Source organism: Trachurus trachurus (genome assembly GCF_905171665.1).
Source record: "Trachurus trachurus genome assembly, chromosome: 17".
In the NCBI taxonomy this organism is placed as follows: Eukaryota; Metazoa; Chordata; class Actinopteri; order Carangiformes; family Carangidae; genus Trachurus; species Trachurus trachurus.
In genome coordinates this window covers 12,379,289-12,399,239 of record NC_139900.1, presented here as the reverse complement: position 1 = coordinate 12,399,239, position 19,951 = coordinate 12,379,289, and the positions used below count along the sequence as shown (strand labels likewise).

The window sequence follows — 19,951 nt, the reverse complement described above, 5'->3', positions numbered from 1 at the left end:
TTTAAAGCCTGAAATGACTTAAAAACTGAAATCAGCATTATCAGATATAGATTTTGTATCGTTTACACCCTTCCTGATCTCATATTGATCCTAAAAGAAAACCTTAATTGTCTGAGATAAACAAACAAGAACTCCTCATATTGATCAGCTCACCATGTCCCAGAAGAAGTTGGACACCCAGTAAACCAGAGGGCTGACCCCGCTGACAAACTGCAGGTGCTTGGCCTTGGTGACACGCTCCTGGATGAGGTAGAGGACGAAGCTGGCAGGGATGAAGGACATGGCGAAAATAACACAGATCGCGACTACGGCGTCCACTGAGGTTTTCAACCTGAAAGGAAGAGGTCAATAGAATCAGTACGGATCACTCTGGTCTGGGAATTTAACATCAGATATTTGAAATGCCATAGCACCTTCCAGAAACAGATGTGTTTACTGAGTTAATTAAAGGATCGATAGTCCGTTATGAAAAGAAAAAAGAAATAAAATGTGTAATTTATGATAAATTTGTAAATACAAGTTGAGTAAATCCATAAACACAACTGTTAAACCGTAAGTCAAACAACACATAATATAAATAAGAAATGCAGATCAATATGTGTTTACTTTACTAAGATTCGATCATGTAAACCTGTTTCCAATAATGATCTGATTTATTTATGTCAATTTCTTTTTCCTAAATTAGAGATGGGCCCGGTGGTGAAATGTCAGGGTAAGAGGAGCAGGTGTTGTAGCTGCTCAGCGTAGCAAGAAATCAATAAAACTAAATTAAATGTCAGCACAATGCAGATGTCTCTTTACAGCAATAAGCCCAGACAACTGGATGAGAAATGGTTGTTTTATTATATCCACAGGCTTGTTATTTTTTCTTTGCTACATATTTTTGTTTCTACCTCGCCATCTGTTTTCTATCCGATCATTATTGAGCTGTATGTTTGTTTTTACTTAATACAATGAAGCTTATTTTTCTATGTTGGGGGGCAGCTGTTCCTCAGGAGGTAGAGTGGGTTGTACACTCATCTGAAGGTCGTTGGTTTGAACCCCGGCTCCTCTTGTCTGTATGTTCAAGTGCTGCAAGATACTGTATCCTGGATAGAGTGAGTGAGTGAGTGAATGTGTGAGTGAGTGGGTGACTGTGTCTTATTGTGTTGTGAAGCACTTTGAGTGGTCGATAAGAGCAGAAAAGCATTTACGTGCAGTCCATTTACTTTCCCTCAGTTTTTAGAAATCTGTTTGTGAAAGCTTTTCCTCCTCTGCACAAGCCTTTGTTTAATTAGTTGTAAAATATACTGTAGCGATGTGTAGTAAAGTAAAAGTACACTATACGGTTCAATGTGAAGGTTTTCCTTTGTTTTTAGTTTTTTTACAAAGATATAAATAAAAAATTTAAAAAAGTATATAAATATCCACACTCACACAGTGACTTCAGAGAGCTGCTCCTTGGTGAGGTTCAGCGGGTGGTTGATGGCAGTGATGCCAAACTCGACAGGTTTGGCAGACGGAGGAAGGAAGGCCCGCAAGATGGCGTTATTGGCCACGTTCATGAAGGCCACCATGGCGTGCCAGCCTTTATTATTATACCAAACCTGACAGCAGAGAGCACAGTTAATTGAATACATCTCGCAGCCGTCTGACTCGGTAATTACAGTCCTGATCTACGCTTGTGGACTTGCCAGTTGACCTTCTTTACATAAAAAAACCTTCATTACTTTAAGTGGGAAGCAGAGCTATTGAAGCCAGCACTTCAGTCAGCATCCTTGTGGTTATGACACATTTTATAAATTGAAAAGTTTGTAATATGAAAGCAAAGCTCCGGAGGTACAGTAGACATCAGAGCCGTGGCAAAGAAATGTTTCTGCTGAGTAGCTAAACTTCACCCACCTTTACATTGAATTCACTCTCCATGTATCGTAGGAAAGGACCGATATCCCTCAGCGCGAGCTCAGAATTGTAACCCTGCAAAGCACAACAGTCAAGTGTAAGCGTACCAAAAGGGATAGTTCAACATTTTGGCAAAGTGGCCCATTGCCATAATCCCTGTAGTCACAGCAGTAGGTTCGTTACCTTTAATTGTCGGTGCAAGCTATTTTTAGAACGGCGGAGCAGAGCCGCGAGCTGCTCAGAGCTACGCTACGGAGGCTCATGGGATTTCTTGGTTTCCCTCATCAAACTCATCAAATACACAATCCACGCATTCACCACGCTATGAGATAATAACAGAACGTTACGAGACAGAGTCGTTTTAGAGGTAAATTCATGCAAAACCACTGATGCACGTTCCTGTCGAGGGCAGTTTTTCGGCAAGCAGTCTCTGCATTTACCTCTAAAACAACTCTGTCTCGTAACGTTCTGTTATTATCTCATAGTGTGGTGAATGTGCAGGTCATGACTTGTCCACCAGAGTGTTTTGGAGTTGTTGGATTGTGTATTTGATGAGTTTGATGAGGGAAACCAAGAAATCCCATTAGCCTCCGTAGCGTAGCTCTGAGCAGCTCGCGGCTCTGCTCCGCCGTTCTAAAAATAGCTTGCACCGACAATTAAAGGAAACGAACCTACTGCTATGACTATAGGGATTAACAGACTCTATACTGTAGCCTCGTGTCTGTAAATGAACACCAAACCAGTATTCACCCCTGTGATGTTCAGCATTCGCCCCAACTGGTGGAAAAAGCTCTGGATGTCTTTGGGGTCAACGTCGAGGATGGGAAGTTGCCCCCCCACGGACAGACCTCCATATCTGAAGAGAGATAGACACATTTACACTCATGGTTAGCCTCTAAAGTGTTGTAATGAATAATATACACAGGAGGGAGCGTACAGTAAGACTGATGGGTACAGAGGGAGGCTGACAGCAATGAAGTGAAAATTATTACCTTTGTTCATTCACCCAGTATTTGCTTTTCAAACTGTGGATTGAAAATAAAGAGTTTGATTCAGACAAGTTGGGTTAAAGACGTCGTCAAACAGAATGATTCACAGAGCAAATCATAGCCTGTTAACTGCATTATTATAAACATCAATCAGATGTTTTCCATATTTCTCATCAACGCACCTGGTTCTGATGAGACTCGGATACGTTTTCACCAGGTAGTCGGAGATGTTGCGCTCCGTCAGGTCCAGCATCGTGTCTCCCGTGGCCTCGATGCGCTGCCGAGGGGGGAGGCCTCCGGCGCCGATGGGACAGATGGGCATCATGGTCAGCTTCTTACTGGTGCTGCACTGGCAGGACGGAGACGGGTTCCTCTGGCTCCACTCGGGACTCTGCAGGATGTTGGCGACAAGCGGGGAGTCGGGGTACTCCCACTCCGTTGTGCTGTTACTGCAGGACATCCTGGAGGAGGGACGGCAGAAGGTAAAGTTGATGGGCATTTAGAGGTTATATGTATGTACCTGCTCAGGTGTCAGGATGTTTTTCAGGCATGGGGAACTGCTAATGATCCAATAGGTTTAAAGGGATACAGCAACATTTTTTTTTGTGTCTTGTCTCACTCCCGAGTCCATGACCAGGAGATAGACACCATCCTTTCGACTGTGCGTACAGTAACAAGGGAGATAGAGCCGTATCGCCCGTAATTAGCTTAGCTCAAACGCTGGAAGTGCATAGGTAGTGTTAGCCTGCCTCCTCCCCAAGCTGAAACCAGCAGTAAGAAGCTGATTTCATTTTAGCTCTAAACTCTGTAAATATATCACTGTATCAACATTTCAAACATTTTTAGGCGAGAAAGTAGCCGTTTAGATCAGCAGTGTGTCGTTAATTTGTCTAAATACCAGCTGTTTACAATTTTGTTTGAACGAATTTGGCGCTACTCAAGCTAGCCGTTGTGACCAACGCACTTCCGGTTACTTTCACAAAATAAAACACCCGTTGCCCTTTACATACAGAAAACCATGACGAAAGAATTTGTGCTTTTACTTTGAAATAGGAAGCTAACCTACCCTCGATGTAGCTAGCTTCAACCAAAATAAAGCGTCTTTGCTTGAACCCTCCGTTTTGACCGATCTTGTCCCGTTACCGGCATTTGACCGCTCAAGATGCCTTACCGGAGAGTTTTGTCAGCTCTGAGACGAAGATCGGCCCGCCGGTTTCCGTTTAGAGTTGCTGAAGAGTTTCTCTGATGACTTTAGGTGGAGGCAGGCTAACACTACCTATACACTTCCAGCGTTTGAGCTAAGCTAATTACGGGCGATAAGGGCTCTCCCTTGTTACTGCATGCACAGTCGAAAGGATGGTGTCTATCTGCTTGTCATGGACTCGGGAGTGAGGCAAGACACGAAAAAAAAATGTTGGTGTATCCCTTTAATATGTGTTTGTCTAACTCATCTCATCCTGTCTGGTCTTGTTTGCAGTCCTGATACTCACTCCAGTGGTTCTCCCTCCATGCAGCGCGTCCCCAGGCCTGGTCGGTTTAACAAGCGCTCTTTGAAGCGTTTCATGGTGGGGTCGAACGGCTGCTCGTTACTAAACAGAGAGGAGGAAAAGCAAAGACAAGAAATCAGGTTGCTGACATTGTATCTAAAATAGTCAAGTGTCATTTATTCCAATAACAGATACTCAGGTCTGGCCCAAGCCTCTATTACTGCCAATAATACTGATTATTGATCATTTACACACCTACTATAAACTTATTTCATTTTTCTAATCTGTCATTGCGAATCATCATCCTAGCCTGGCATGTTTTTACCCATCTATGGTTTTTAATCTGATTTAATCTGCGCGCACGGTGAAATTCTTGGACCGGCACAAGACGGACGGAAGCGAAAACATTTAATATTCAAAGTGATGTAGTTGAGTGGGATACTGCATGTCATCTAGGGCTACTAAAGATTAAACCAATACACAAGGCATTTACTGTAGTGTAAACACATCATCTGCTTTTTTATTTTTGGTTTTAAATAAACTGCAACAGCAATGTGCAACAACAATTTGAAGTTCAACAACAACAAATAAACGCTGTTGTAATTATGCAGAACTTCTCTAGAGGTCGACAGAAGTTTTGCACCATAGCTTTAAAAAGTTAACTGCTCTTTGGGGCTCCCTAGTGTTCACCTAGCCCTAAGCAGGTGCTTAGTTTGCTTCAGCCTTGGGCCGGCTATTCAGACACTTAATAAAAGTGAAATCTATCCGTACTGACCTGATGAAGGTGAACTGCTGTCCGTACATCCAGGGCGTCAGAGTCAAACTGGGATATTCTCCAAACGGGGGGACGATCATGGTGAAGACCAGAGCTATGAGGACGAAACTGGCAGGAAGCACGATCTGAAACCGCGCAGGGATACACTGGTCACAACGAGCTGGAAGTCGCCATCAAAATAAACTCTTCACCTGTCTACTATCATCAAGTTAAGTGTGTGTCGACAGCACAGACCTGAGCCAGGAAGTCTTTCTTGCTTCTCGTGGCGTGGTGAAGCCTCTTCACCAGCAGCGCGTGGAACTGCTTCAGGATCAGAAAAACACCTTTCACCTGCCGGGTGCCTTTTCCTGCGTTGCTGTCTGATTCAACATGGGCAGTGCCATTCACGCCGTTTTGTTCTGTGGTCAGAAAGAAACGCGTACAGTGAGTATTGCCATTTAATAATACTATATAATGGACAAAACATTTGCAGCAAGCTGGAGAAGCACTTGTTCAAGCGTGTCAGGTTTCTGAGCTTTGTGTGAAGACAAAGCAGCAGGAGGCAGCAAAACTTTACTGAAAGCTTCCTGTATTTATTGATGTTTATTGAATCTTCACAGACCTGGATCACTTGAAAAATGAGACTTAATCAGAGTTGTAGAAAAAAGTTTTTTTTTTTGTCTGTCAGAATATTGTATCTATTATGTCTATTTGCGCACTGAAAAACTAAATGTAAGCAGTGGAAAGCCAGGTCCAGTAGATTCAACAAAGAAAAAGCTTTTATATTGCCAGAGCTTTGTGGAGTGGCTCTCAAGTCTCTGACCTTCATCTCCCTCTACACCGACATTGTCGTTTTTTCTCCGCTGTAACATCCACTGCTCTAGAGGTGGGAGTGCGACACAAAAGTGAGACACAAAAACACACACAAAACACACACACAGAAAACTAGAGGGTGAAAACTGACAAATGTAGCTGTAACTGTAGCTACTGACAAAGAGACAGCTGGAGGTGTGGACAACAATAACAGGGTAATAAAAACAGGTGAGGGGGCAAACGGCTTAACAGCACATTAGAGAGACACGACCACGGGTCAGAAATTCAATTCTGGGTAAAGGCCACGTAGGAGATCAGTGGTGGTATTTACCAGGATTGGTGGCGTTATTCGCTGCCTCTCCATCTGCAGTGACCTTTATGAATATCTGAAAATCAAGAGAACAATAAAAATCACCCTCCAAACTTTTAAAAAACGTAACACAAACTCAATAAAAATACAGGATCTTTATTTTAATGACTTTCTACACAGCAACAAGACACTTAATGAAAAGTGCATGATGCCTAATTAAAGACTCTAGTGTCAAACACTGAATAAATGGTTAGAAAGCATTTGTATCCTTGGTTTCTCCATTATTAGAGTTACAACTTAATCATTTTAAACTTAACAACGGGCATTTATCTCTTGGTCGGTGGCTTAATTAGCAAAAATCTGTGTGTTTACTTGAAAGTTGATGGCACATTCATGACAGAAGCAGCCACCTGGCGTCACTTTGATACAGTGGAAATGCAAAATGAACCACACTGATGCCAGTGGGTACTGTAAAGTGCTCGAACCTGAAATAGTACCTAAATCCTTCTATCAATGAAATGTAATTAAAGTAAGCAAGGTACGAGTGGTTATTCTGCAGTAAAATACACAATATAATATATCATATCACTTAATAGATTATTAGTTGTGATATTTATACAGGACAGGGAGTTAATGTGCTGTAATGCATTGGATTTCTAAAGCTTATTATTATATACAGTATCTTCCATTTGAAAATCTTATTCTGAAAAGTAAATACTCACCACAATTTTTAGATAAATGTGGTGGAGTAAAAATAAGAGTTGAAATATCTCTCTCTAAAGTATAGTCTAAAAACGCCTGCACCACGTGGAGCTCCTCAGCAGAGCGGAGACGTCCCTACCTCCTCTAGTGACGTGTCAGAGATGCCGAAGCTGCTGAGGCCCATGTCAGCGAGAGTCTCCTCCAGCTCCCTGAACAGACTGGCGTACGCCCGGTGCTTGAAGCCTTTATTGGGGAGCAGGTAGGTCAGCTCCTGGCCGATCGTCTCTATCAGCTTGGCCTCTGGGACGTGGTGGTGGATGAGGCTGGAGATGCTGTCTATGTCCCCTGGGAGGAGGAAGACAGAAAAAGAGAAACTGCTTATTATGCCCTCACAAAAAACAAACATTGTTATTCAAGTGGTAAAATGCAGAATGAGTCATTTGTGCTTAGACAACTTCATGGCACTGTGTGTGTGTCCTCAGGCAGAGTTAAGAGGAAAACGGCTTTTGGGTCAATATCACGGCTAAATTTAGAGTGTGGGAAAACACTTTTGTTTCTGTAGTTGTTTTACACACAGATACACACTCATCCCTGCAGGTGACACACACACACACACACACACACTGACATGACGCCCTGAAAATAACTCAGTTAAACTTGTTACTATTAGCAGTTGAGCAGATAAACCTGTAAGCTGTAAGGAGTTAAACTCCAGTTCTTTATTTACTCCAAGAAATGTAATAGACAGCATCACTTGTGAAGCCATATATACAGTATACACACACACACATATATATATATATATACACACAGTATGTGTGTGTATAGGTAACTTCAGTATATAAATATATTTCATTTACATATGAGGTGATTATAAATACCTCATCAGGGAAACCAACCACGCTTAACTCAAACCTGAATTCCACATTAATCCAAACACCAGTTCAGGATTATCCAACAGGTATTAAAAAAAAAAAAAAAACTTCATCTGTATTTCAAATGAATCCTCCATAATAATGGTGCTGGAGAACAGGTGCATACCAACAGAGGAGGAGCAGCTCATCAGTATGCAGCCGTGCGCGGTAAAATAAACATACAGTGTTGTTCACTTACCATCCAGAACTCTTTCTAGTTGATGAAACTGGTTCTGAGACTGATCTTTGTATCTGGTGCATATGGAGCAGGAACAGGAGCAGTCGGAGGAACAGTCGCAGTCGTTCTGACAAAAAAAAACAAAAAGACAAGAGCATCTTTAAGTAGGCATAAAAAAAAAGAAAAAACCCTGCCAGGAACATGAACCTTTGCTCATTGAAGAGAAAAGCAGGTCAAGTGTGCGTCTATATTAGAAACACATAGGATTTCCAAGGCAGAGAGAACAGACAGGGAGGAAGGAGGAGGCGCTGCAGGTGGTTGACTGAGTGTGAAACCTCACCTCCCTCTTCCTCAGGTCCTTCATGCGCCGCACCAGAGTCAGATAGAAACCAACGCCGAAACAGTTCTTGAGGAAGAGCGGCGACCCGCAGCAGTGCAGCTGACCCTGGGAGATGATGGCGATGCGGTCGCTCAGCAGGTCGGCCTCGTCCATGTGGTGGGTGGACAGGATCACTGTGCGGCCTGAACAGACGGGGGGAGGGGGAGGGGGGGGAAACTTTCAATGAGGTCCTTTAATGCTGAATCAAAAGGAAATTTCAGTCTCTGCTAATTGTCAAACAAAAAAAACAAAAAAGAAAACGCGGTTAACCGTGGCTTTCAAGTGCTTTTGTCAACAGATTCTGAACCACGTTGATTTTATGATGACACTCTTTTTGCTTTTGTTGCAACTGTGTAGCTGAATTTTTCCGTTTGATCATTTCAGCTACTTAATTCCAGCGCCTCCGGAGACGTGAGAAGACGCAAAAGATTTTGGTTTCATTCCTCAGTGTCTCGAATATAACACATAACATGATGTCCTGCAGGTGTAAACGATGCATTTACGCGGAAGGAACATGGAGCTAAAGGGGGAAAACGTGGATTTCTTTCTTTTTTTTATGGTTTTGTACCAGCTCTGTATTTCAGCAGCAGGTCCCAGATAGATCTCCTGGAATAGGGGTCGACTCCCGAGGTGGGCTCATCCAAGATAACGACTTTTGACCCTCCAACAAACGCCATGGCAACAGACAGTTTCCTCTGCATGCCGCCTGTGGAATAATAATAAAAAAAAAAAAAATGCATATAAATAAATAAAACAGTAGATTCAATTATCTCTCTGTTGCAGACACGGCGGGAACAAGAGGTCGACCTGAGAGGTTCTGAGCCTCGTCGTCTCTCTTGTGAGGCAGCCCCAGGTCCACCAGCATGTCCTCGACCTCCCTCTCCGCCTCCGCCTGAGTCCGACCCTTCAGCAGCGAGTAGAACAGGATGTGCTCCTCCACCGTGAGACTGCAACAAAAACAGTGCAGCGGTAATGACGAGTGTGAAATTGTTGACAGTTTTTTTTTTCTTTTTTTTGACATGTGAATGTGTTTTTTTTTTTTTTTTTTTTTTTTTAAAGCCGCTAAAGTCTGGATGGGAACAAAATCAGTGACTCAGGCTTTCAATTTGTAACTGCTGTCAACGCCGCCGTCTTTGTGTTTTACAGAATGTGGACTGATTTTCAGCGAAATGTGTTCCTCGGCTGAATACAGACTAAACTTTCTAAAGTTTAGTTTAGCAATTATCAACTTTTAACAAACAAAATGTGATAAACACAAAATGTGTATCTTCAGAATAAATGTTTTGTTTTTTTTTTGCTTCTCATTCTCTTTTGTTGCTTTAAAAACCATGTGCAAGCAATTTTTTTTTCTTAGTCACACTGAACTGAGTTGAATATCTGAAATGTCACGTACTGTTTGAAGAGGATGTTGTATTGAGGACACATCCCCATGGAGGACCGGATGGTGTCCATGTCCGTCCTAATGTCTCTTCCATAAACGAATGCCGTGCCAGACGTAGGAGGGAACAGACCAGTCAGGATGGACCTGGAGGAAAAAAAGTATCAGCTCCATCATGACACAGTCTGAACGTGAAGCTTTTAATCAGCACAGACATACACTGCCCGTCCAAAAAATAAGTCACCACTTGGATTTAACTAAGCTAATAGGTAAAAGCCTCCCATTGGATAATTACTGCATGGATGATTATGTTTCAGCTGGCAACAACTTATTTAACCCTAAATGATGCAGTCTCATTTCTTAAACAACCATGTTAGAAGACACATCCTGTGGTTGTGGAAAAGATGTCAAATTATTGGCATGAATCAAGAAAATAAAATATCTAAGGAGATTGCTGAAACTAGTAAAATTGGGTTAAGAACCATAATCTTCAAGTGTGGGGAAACATCATCTTCTAGGAAGAAATGTAGTCCAATGTGACCACAGAGTCCAGACCTTAACCCCATTTACAATCTTTGAAAAATGAATGCAAATCTGGACGGAAATAACTGTTGTGACATTGCAGAAGTTTATTGAAATGATGCCTCAGCAAATGCGTGTGGTAATCAAAGCTAAAGGCGGTGCAACAAAATATTTGAGAGTATGACTTTTTTTTGGGGACGGGCAATGTATATGAGATTCCTGAGTTATGAAATCTGAGCTCACATAGTTGTGGTTTTTCCCGCCCCGTTGTGTCCCAGGAAGGATGTGATCTGTCCCTCATAGAAGTTGATGTTGAGATAGTTGACGGCCGGACGAGAGCTCCCGGAGAAAATCTTCACCAGGTCCTGGATCTGGACTCCCAGCACCAGGCTCGCCGGGTCGGACTCAAAGAACAACTGACCTGTAATGGAAAACATGCATAAAAAGAGCAATTAACACATTCTTATGTATAACCTTCATCTAAACTCTGTATAAAGTCAAGTCAAGTCAAGTCAGCTTTAGTTTTAGAGCACATTAAATAAAAACAACATGTTGACCAAAGTGCTTTACAATTATGTGCAAAAACAAGAACAACAATAAAAATAGAATAAAAATAGAACAATTTAAAACAGTGGGAATGATAAAATAAAGTTGGGGGACTATGGAGTATTACTACGATGTCGAATCAAATGCTAAGGAAAACAGATGGGCGTTTTGAACATATTAATGGAGGGTGAAGAACTGAATGAGGTAAATTATTCCACAGTTTTGGGCCGGCAACTGAAAATGCTCTGTCACCTCTGGTTTTAATCTTGTATGTGGGATGGAAAGCAAAGCAGAGATTTATATAAATCTATAACATCTATAAAGAAATGAATTGTGTTGTGAGATGTCACATCCAGCAGGTGTCATCGACTGATCAGTTAATGCTTCAGGTAAATCCTCACCTTCCTTCCCTGAGTCCTGACACTCCTCCTCTTGGTTCGGAGCTTCCTGTTGTTGTTTCAGCAGCTCCTTCTCTCTCTCCAGTCGTTCCCTCTTACTTTGGTGCTTGCAGGTTTTCCTGCTGCCTGAGCCGTTGCAGGTGTACATCTCCGGCGTGCCCCTGCTCTCCACGTCCTTCTCCACGTTCTCTGATTCAGGTTTCTCAGGATCTATAGGACGCAGATTGTACAGTTTGACCTCTGAAGCATCAACTACAGTGGCTGTGGTATATGTGTGTCAACTCATGACTGTGTAATCATCAGGAAAACAACAATTCTTTAACGATAGACCTTTGTTTTTGATCAGATTTTGTTTCAGCAGTGAATTTTCCTTGTGGAAACCGGTTAAACAAGTTTTTCATGGAGAAATTAGTTTCAAAAAAAGGGTGAAATGAAATCATATAATCACTCCTCCATCTCAGGTTGTAGTTGCAAATCCTAGAATAAACATACACAGGGAGGAGGCAGAGACAGTGCCACTAACCTGGATCGGTCATATCTGCCCTGGAGGGTGGAGGTTTCTGCCAGTACGAGGGCTGGAATGGGAAGTAGAAAGGCTGACCGATGCCGTACTGTCCTGTGGATGAGAAATTTGATTAAAAATCAAAAGGAATTCTTTGCTTTTCAATGATACTGTTGTATAACTCTAATTTTATCAGCCTGACCTGGGAAGACGGTGTCCAGATACCAGGCCAGGACGCCGTAGAGGAAGCCGTCAAAGATCATCATGAAGATGGAGGTGAGGAAGGAGTAGGAGTCCTTCTCTAAAGGGCTGGTCTGGATGTTGTCCCACTGCAGACCCAAACCCTGCTCCTCGTACCGGGACAGGTACTCGGTCCCGAAGCCAAAGGCCACAGGAGACAACAAGCTCTGAAACAGCAAAGAGGTTTGTTGACAAAGTGTAAACTAGAAAGCGCATTTCCCAAAGGAAAATGCGTGTGAATGCTGAAAGCCATTGATGAAACCATGCTGGATTAGCAGAAGAAATTGACAAGAGAGCAAGTACAGGAATGACATGCAGGGTAGGAATCAAACCCACGACCTCATGATTAGTAGCCTGATGCATCAACCTCTCAGCCACAGACCAACTATGTTAGAGAAGTAAAATTTGTATGACCGTTGTCATTTATTTCAATGTGACGATGTGCAGCAAACTGCCAAGTAAGTACAAGACTACTGAGTTAGGTGAGTTTTTTTTTTTCTTGGGTGAATTTGAAAGTGTGAAATTTGTCAGAAATGTTCATGTGCTCTGAAGCTCTCTGTGGCGCAGGCAGGAAGTAGAGCGAGTCATTTGCTAACCAGGAGGTTGGCTGTTTGATTCCTGTCCTCCTCCGCCGTCGGTCGGTTCAGTGTCCCTGGGCAACACACTGAACTCTTTGAGTGGTCAGAGTAGTCCATTTACCATTTGCCATCTTAATAACTTAACTTATAAAAACTTTTTAAAAAAAGTAACTATAACTATAAAAGTGTGAATGAAAAAGAACAACGTACTGCAGCCATCTTGATGCTGGTTGTGATGCGGTCCTGCCAGGCGAAGCAGAGGATGTGAGGCAGATAGAGGGTGAAGTAGATGATGCCGCTGCAGGCCGCCGCCAGGTTGGCCTTGTTGAAGAAGACGCTCATGAGGAAACATTGCATGATGGTGGTGACGGTGAAAGTCAGCAGGAAGAAGAAGACAAGGATGGGGTCACTGTAGTTCAGCACTTTCCCCCCCTGAGAGGAAGGGAAAAAAGAAAGACAAGAGAGTCAGACAGAGAACCACTGGATGTGTCATAAATAGTTTATTAAATAGTCCACTAGAGGGCAGCAGAGCACACGATAAAACATGAAGCAGCCAAACCCAGACCCTGAGTTCCTTCTTCCTTCTCCCTCCTTCCTTCTTTCACCCTATCTATCTATCTGTTTCTATTCCTCACCATGATGATGGAGGTGAGCAGCGCCGTGCTCGCCGTCATCATGACGAAGCTGTCGATGAACCACGTGTACCAAATGGCTCCGTTGTCCACCCCCATGGTTTTCAGGGTCTCCTTGAGCCGCAGCTCCTTCTCCAGCACGATGCTCTTCACCGTCATGGACACGGAGTAGATCCAGGCCAGCACCATGAACATGGGGAAGCAGCGGTTCAGAGTGATCATGAAGCTGGAGGAGGAGGAGGAGGAGGACAGAGAGTTCATTAACCTTGTGAAAAACTGTTTCCCTCAGCGTTAATATACAATTTATTTTCATGATTTCACTCATTCCAGCTGCTGGTGAGAAGATTAAAAGAAACACATTAACAGGTTTCATTTCAGTCTGTCTCTTGACAAACTGAATCACTCACACACGAGCATCAATCAGGCATCAATCAGTCAGGCAGTTGATCATTATGTCAGTGTGTATAAACAAATAAATTACAGTTTCACATTAACAGAAGTTCACAAATGTGTCCTGATTATTCACACAAACACATTATGGTTCAGTCTGATGCAGACGGGAGAAAATGGTGCTTATTTGACATTTTAAAACATCATGTGTTGAACAAAGTCTTTTTTTTAATCTAATGTTTATTATTGACTGGATTCATAAAGACTGTCCACATCAAAATATGTGGTAACACTTCATAATAAGTACACACCTTTATGCATTAGTTAAGCATGAATAAATACTGGATTCTTCATTTATAATGCATTAATACTCATTAGTATGCAGTTTATAAATACAGTTAGTGGTTATCAATGATGAGTAAAACATTTTTAACTGTGTTTATAAACTACATACTAATGAGTATTCATGTGTTATAAATTATAATTCAGTATTTAATGCTTAACTAATGCTTAATAGTGTGTACTTATTATGAAGTGTTATTGTATTTCTGATGCCACTGCTGTCTAAGTGACCACTTTACTCACAGATCGTCTACGTAACAGGGGTAGGGCATCTGCTGGACGTAGACCCCCAGTGGCCAGTCGTGGCCCGTGTGCAGCTTGATGATGCCGTGTTCAATCATGTCCTGCAGGTAGGCAAAGCCCCCCCAGATGTACCTCTGGTCCTCCATGGGGTCTGCTCTGGGGCCGGGGTCCCAGTACCTGAGGGAGGAGGGAGGACACAGAGTCTGGAGTCACATATTCATGTACCGATGCAACTGAATTATTGAGGTTTTTCCTGTTGTTGTCTATTCAAAACATTGTCGTACTAATATAAAGCATCCCAAAGCCAAAGTCTCAGGAGCTGCACACACTTCACACACTCCACATGTACACTCCTTTTACTTAAGAGGATAAGTCGCAGGCAAAGCCCTCTTACAATCTGATTATTCAATTGTGTGGAGGCAGAGCTCCCACTGGGTCCATTACACCCCGTTGCTGCGCTGCAAACAGCTAAAAAGTGCTTGTTCACCCCGAGGCCTATTGACAAACTGTGTGTTTATGAATGGGAGATCAAAGGCAAAAGGAAAATGCATGTGTGAGCCTCACATGGGAGGATGAAAGAGCAGGTATTGAGTTAATATAGAGCTACCAGGAAACACAATAGGGCCGGCTGGAGAGGTCTTTCTTTTCCCTCCTTTGAGGAATGCGATAAATCCATATGCACTGCCTCATTAATACGGCACTAACGACATAGGAAAAAAATGTTGGGACTGCAGGTTGGGGGTTAAAAGTTGTTGGTTCAGATCCTTATACACACTCTGTGTGTTTACCAGTGAGCTGCAGTGAAGTGTGTTTGAAAGTACCTGTGATTAACTTCCTTTTCTTTGCTAATAAAACATTTAAACTCCATTTATTTTGCCCAACAGCCCGGAGGGATTGGGGATCAAGAGCCCTTCAAAGCAAAAATAAAGGTTCACAGCTTGATGGGACTGGGTAGGAAATAAGAAATGACAGATTTTTCCCAGCTGTGTGAAATAAATGACTGTTTTTACTGTTTTTCACTCAAATCACAGACACAGGTGAACATTTCCTCCTTCATTTATACTCGCCAAATACGTTCTACACAAATGTAAATTCTCAAAAACTACCCCACGTTTCTACATTTAAAAAAAAAAAAAGAACAGCACCTTTACTTTGATTCATTAAAACGTATGAAATCAAAGAAAGCCCTATTGCTGTATGACAGTTTATCAACTTTTACTTTTGATTGATCCCCTATAAGAAAATGTTTTTTTTTATTTCTTTTCTATTGCTTTACTTTCTATTGTTGTTCTGTTTATATCCTATTCTTTTAGGTAGGTTTTATGTAAGAAATGCTACGCTCAGTTCTGAAAGCAACAACTTTTGTAATTGCATTTGAATATGTAAGTATGTATTTTGCACTTTGCAATAAAAAAAAACAACAAAAAACCCATTTCCAGCTTCATTTTAAGGGGTCACAGGGCTCAGAAACATGTTGTCGGTCCTTGTAGCTAAACATCGGCTCTCACTGACCTGTCCTTGATCTTGTTGGTCCGCTCCACTGCGTCGATGTCCATGCGGATCTTGTACCTGACGTGCGGCGGTACGCTCGTGCTCCAGGGGTACATGTCCATGAAGACCACGCCGGCCCAGAACTTGTTCTCCTCCAGCAGATACAGAGCCTGGTGGGTCATCTGATCTTCATCTGTGTGGGCCACAAACTTATCCAGACTGATGCACTGCAATCAGAGGGTCGAGGTTAGAAGAACAGGTTGACATTCAGCTTCAACGTATTCAGTTAACTTTGTTTGTTTGTATTGTAAGAGCCTTGTAAACAGAGATGTGTTTAGGGGTTTCCGACTGACTAAAGAAGCATAATCTATACAAAGTGCGTGTTAGTCTAACAGTGTGTGTCTGTGTCTAAATGAGTGAGTGTTTAGGTGCAATTTAATTGTGCACTGGATTAAGTGCATGTGGTGTTTGCTGTATTTAGACACAACTGACAAGTAGAGCTGTGAACTCTCTCAGTCTCCAGCACTGACTATAAAAAACCTAAAATAAAGCCCTGTACACTCACTTTCTATTCTAATTTAAACTTAAATGAACTTCTATGTATCTTTCATGTAAATGTTAAAAAAAAAAGGGCTGCTTGTGTTTTTGTGGTGACAATATATCAGAGTTGAAGCGTCACGGGAATATTGTACAAACATTTTACACATACTGTGATAATATTGCAGTGATACAGTAAATAAAAAGAAAACCGAGGGAAGTAAAATGTCAAAAATAACTTTGGGTCAGTAATTAAACTCCCATTATTGTCGTGGCACCAGAGCTGGAAAAAATGTAAACAACATCCACCACTAACAATCCTGTCAGGACAGGAGTGAATTAGCATTCATCATGTCTTTCACTGAAGTGATCTGATGACATGGGAAAACCTCAGTTACTATATGCACTCTGCACACACACACACACACACACACACACAAATTGCCTGCACACATAAAGGCATAAATGTGCACACGTATTTAAAGACACAAAACCACACAACCCATCCCTGGAGCTCACATTGTCATTTTCTCACATGCACACACACATACACTCTCTCTCCTTCTCTCTGTGTAATTGCCATGTGAAACTCCCATCCTACACACACATGCATACATGCAAACACACACACACACAATTACACAGCCCCTACACACCCCCTCCTCACACACCTCTGTGCACACCGTGTCTAATGTCTCCATTCACGTTACTGTATAAAAAAAACCCTGAGAGCGCTCGGAGAAAGACGAGAGAGACCACTTCCCATTCATCTTTAGGGGGAGCCGCCATACATCCAGCAGCACAATGACGCTCGCTCGGAGACGGGCCCAGAGGACAGATCCTCGCTGATACACATGTTCCAGTGGGACTTTCAGTGTGAGAAACATGGCCCCCTGACGGAGCGGGGGGACCCCACGCTAACCACCTCTGACCCGATGCTGAACAGACAGCTATATCTAATTGACTAAATCGCCTGGGTTTGTTTGTGAGGCTCTGGAGGGTCTTGGCGCTGAACTTGGAAAACAAAGGAAAGATTGAGATGCAAACTCCCTAACTGTTAAGGGCAGCACATGTTGGAATAGTCTCCCAACCCCGATTAGAGACAGTCCCACTTGTAATGCATTCAAAAAACAGCTTAAAGAATGGTTACTGTCTCACCAAACCTGCACCCATGAATGAATGAAACTTTAATACAGTACTACTGTAGCCCTTATTTCTTACCGTATGTTATTCTGTATTGTAATTTTACTGTGAATCTGCTGCTAATATTCTGTTTTTTCTTATATTTATGCAGATAACAATGCCATGCAGCGCTGCATGGCATTGTTATCTGTTTTCTTATTTCTTATTTTTTACTGATATAAATGCTGCTAGTTCTCTGTCCTCTCTTATATTTATGCAGGTTGCTATCTGTTTTCTTATTGTTGTAACTGCTGCTAATACTATGTTTTTTCATACTTACGCAGGTAGCTTCCTACTGTTATCTTTTTGCATGGTATGTCTGTCTGTCTTTAAATGTGAGGACTACGGAAGGAAATTAGCTCTGAGCTACAATAAATCCGGCATATTTACATGATATTTGTTCATTAATGTGCACTGTCCTTGTCAAATAAACAATAAAATTAAATGAAAAAAATGCCTGCACTGATTGGGCTCTCCCCCCCACCCACAACCACCACCCTTTGAAGGATGGATGGAGTGATTTGCCCTATTTCATTCCACAGGCGCACACAGTCTGTTTCAATGTGGAGCCGTACACTTAAACAGCATTGAGCTCATGAGGAGGGAAGGGGAGGGGAGGGGAGGCAACTCACTCCCACCTAACTCTCCCACTTTATCACCGGCCCCCACAATGGAGGCGAAGGTGGGGGGTGACAGCAGGCTTGTTCTCCCCACCTTTCAGCCTCCTGGACGGGGACAGCGGCTCTATAGCTGCGCTAAGTGGCCCTGCTACGTCTCAAAGGGGCCGGGGGGGGGGGGGGGGGGGCTGCTCTCTCATAGGGGGGAAGACGTGGAAGACGGATGGATGCCCCTGTCTGGAGAGCGGAGAGCAGAGGGTCTCACAAAATGAGTCCTGGGAATACGCAACGTTTGGCAAACAGGGGCGGAGCCAGAGAAGCAAAGCAAAGTCTCACCTCTCCGTACTGGTTGAACATGCGTATGAGCTGGTCGGCGATGTTAAAAACGCTCCTCCAGTCGAAGTTTGGCATCCCACCCTCCCGTTGGTCGTCATGGCAGTTGTGCAGGAAGTTTAGGATGTCTCTGGTGGAGAAGTCCGTGTCCTCCAGACTGCTGTCCACAAAGTGCATCACTGTGGGGTTCCTCAGAGTGTCCTGCAGGGACGGGGACACAGATATTTTTGTAATAGTTTTAGATGTGGAAACTGTGTTTCTGTATTGTCTATGTGTTGTCTATTGTCTATTTGTGTCATTCTATGTATCACCTTTGTATAGTAGTTTGTGGTCTGTGTTTTCTGTGCATTTTTATATGTTATATGTTGGTACTACAGATGGAAATTAGCTGTGAGCTAAATCTGGTGCAACCATCTCTTCATTTTCTGCAAATGATTAATGTCATTGCACACTGTCCCTTAATAAACTAAATAAACTAAACCAATATATATGTCATTTGGAAATAACAAGCTTTATACTGTAACTCCTCTCCCTTCGCTAAGAGGGGAACATAAACAATAATATGTCCAAGCAGAACAACACACCTCATTTTTAAATTTTTAAATTATGTTCTGGCCCTTCTGCATTGTATTAAATCCATTTTAAATTATGTATTGCACTCAAATTGTGTAGCACAGTATTTAACCTACAGTATGTCTAGGTTGCTCCCTTTGCACTTGCACTGCAGAAGAATTCCCTTCGGGATGAATAAAGTTATATCTATCTATCTATCCATCTATCCATCTATCCATCTATCTATCTATCTATCTATCTATCTATCTATCTATCTATCTATCTATCTATCTATCTATCTATCTATCTATCTATCTATCTATCTATCTACCTACCTATCTATCTATCTATCTATCTATCTATCTATCTATCTATCTATCTATCTATCTATCTATCTATCTATCTATCTTTAATTAAGCTTGTTTGGAGTCGTGCTTCTGGGCCTCCTGAGGTTGTTTAGTCAAGTGCTCACTTTCTTTTAGCTTTGTTTTTGGTCTCTATCTGCTCCTTTCTGACTCTTTAAAGGGTATTTTCTGTCATAATCAATGTTTACCTGAGTTATCAGGTCACCTATGATCAGTTCATTTCATACCATCCATACTCCCAACTTTTTAAAATTTAATTGATCGTCTCAAAAGGATGTTAGGGTTAGGGGTTAGGGTTGCGACCACAGAACAATTTAAAATTAGTCCAGAGCCCATTAATGAACACAAAACGATAGTTTCTTGAACAAAAACGAATATAAATGTCCGCACGCTGCAGTTGGGAGTATGGATGGTATGAAATGAACTGATCATAGGTGACCTGATATCTGAGGTAAACATTGATTACGACTGGAAATGCCCTTTAATGATTTAATTCTCCTCTGAGCAGAAACAAGAACAGAAGCTTTATATGAAGCTCATTACATACTGTATAAGTGACTTCTTCCACATTGTTCATCATATTTATCAAGTTGTTATATTTCCAAACATTACATACAGTAGACACATAATTTCTCTTTTGACATTGTAATACATTTACATACAAGTTGTTTTCATTCCTAAACTTTCAGGTCATGT

General features: G+C 42.1%; 1 protein-coding gene across 1 annotated transcript in view; it reads right to left on the bottom strand.

The window, feature by feature from the left end:
- The window catches only part of LOC311001008 (retinal-specific phospholipid-transporting ATPase ABCA4-like), a gene marked incomplete at both ends in the record, with an annotated part of 40,146 nt that overhangs the window by 7,904 nt on the left and 12,291 nt on the right, over nucleotides 1-19,951 (bottom strand). The window contains 26 exons of the mRNA XM_083991953.1: nucleotides 154-331; nucleotides 1,417-1,586; nucleotides 1,882-1,956; nucleotides 2,632-2,737; nucleotides 2,874-2,906; nucleotides 3,053-3,331; nucleotides 4,361-4,459; nucleotides 5,133-5,257; nucleotides 5,367-5,530; nucleotides 5,935-5,991; nucleotides 6,256-6,310; nucleotides 7,076-7,281; nucleotides 8,050-8,155; nucleotides 8,369-8,550; nucleotides 8,976-9,113; nucleotides 9,215-9,354; nucleotides 9,801-9,932; nucleotides 10,551-10,728; nucleotides 11,255-11,461; nucleotides 11,775-11,867; nucleotides 11,956-12,160; nucleotides 12,782-13,003; nucleotides 13,207-13,429; nucleotides 14,179-14,355; nucleotides 15,691-15,896; nucleotides 18,342-18,539. Of these exons, the coding sequence (XP_083848079.1) occupies nucleotides 154-331; nucleotides 1,417-1,586; nucleotides 1,882-1,956; nucleotides 2,632-2,737; nucleotides 2,874-2,906; nucleotides 3,053-3,331; nucleotides 4,361-4,459; nucleotides 5,133-5,257; nucleotides 5,367-5,530; nucleotides 5,935-5,991; nucleotides 6,256-6,310; nucleotides 7,076-7,281; nucleotides 8,050-8,155; nucleotides 8,369-8,550; nucleotides 8,976-9,113; nucleotides 9,215-9,354; nucleotides 9,801-9,932; nucleotides 10,551-10,728; nucleotides 11,255-11,461; nucleotides 11,775-11,867; nucleotides 11,956-12,160; nucleotides 12,782-13,003; nucleotides 13,207-13,429; nucleotides 14,179-14,355; nucleotides 15,691-15,896; nucleotides 18,342-18,539 (3,954 nt within the window). The remainder of the gene's footprint in view (nucleotides 1-153; nucleotides 332-1,416; nucleotides 1,587-1,881; nucleotides 1,957-2,631; nucleotides 2,738-2,873; nucleotides 2,907-3,052; nucleotides 3,332-4,360; nucleotides 4,460-5,132; nucleotides 5,258-5,366; nucleotides 5,531-5,934; nucleotides 5,992-6,255; nucleotides 6,311-7,075; nucleotides 7,282-8,049; nucleotides 8,156-8,368; nucleotides 8,551-8,975; nucleotides 9,114-9,214; nucleotides 9,355-9,800; nucleotides 9,933-10,550; nucleotides 10,729-11,254; nucleotides 11,462-11,774; nucleotides 11,868-11,955; nucleotides 12,161-12,781; nucleotides 13,004-13,206; nucleotides 13,430-14,178; nucleotides 14,356-15,690; nucleotides 15,897-18,341; nucleotides 18,540-19,951) is intronic.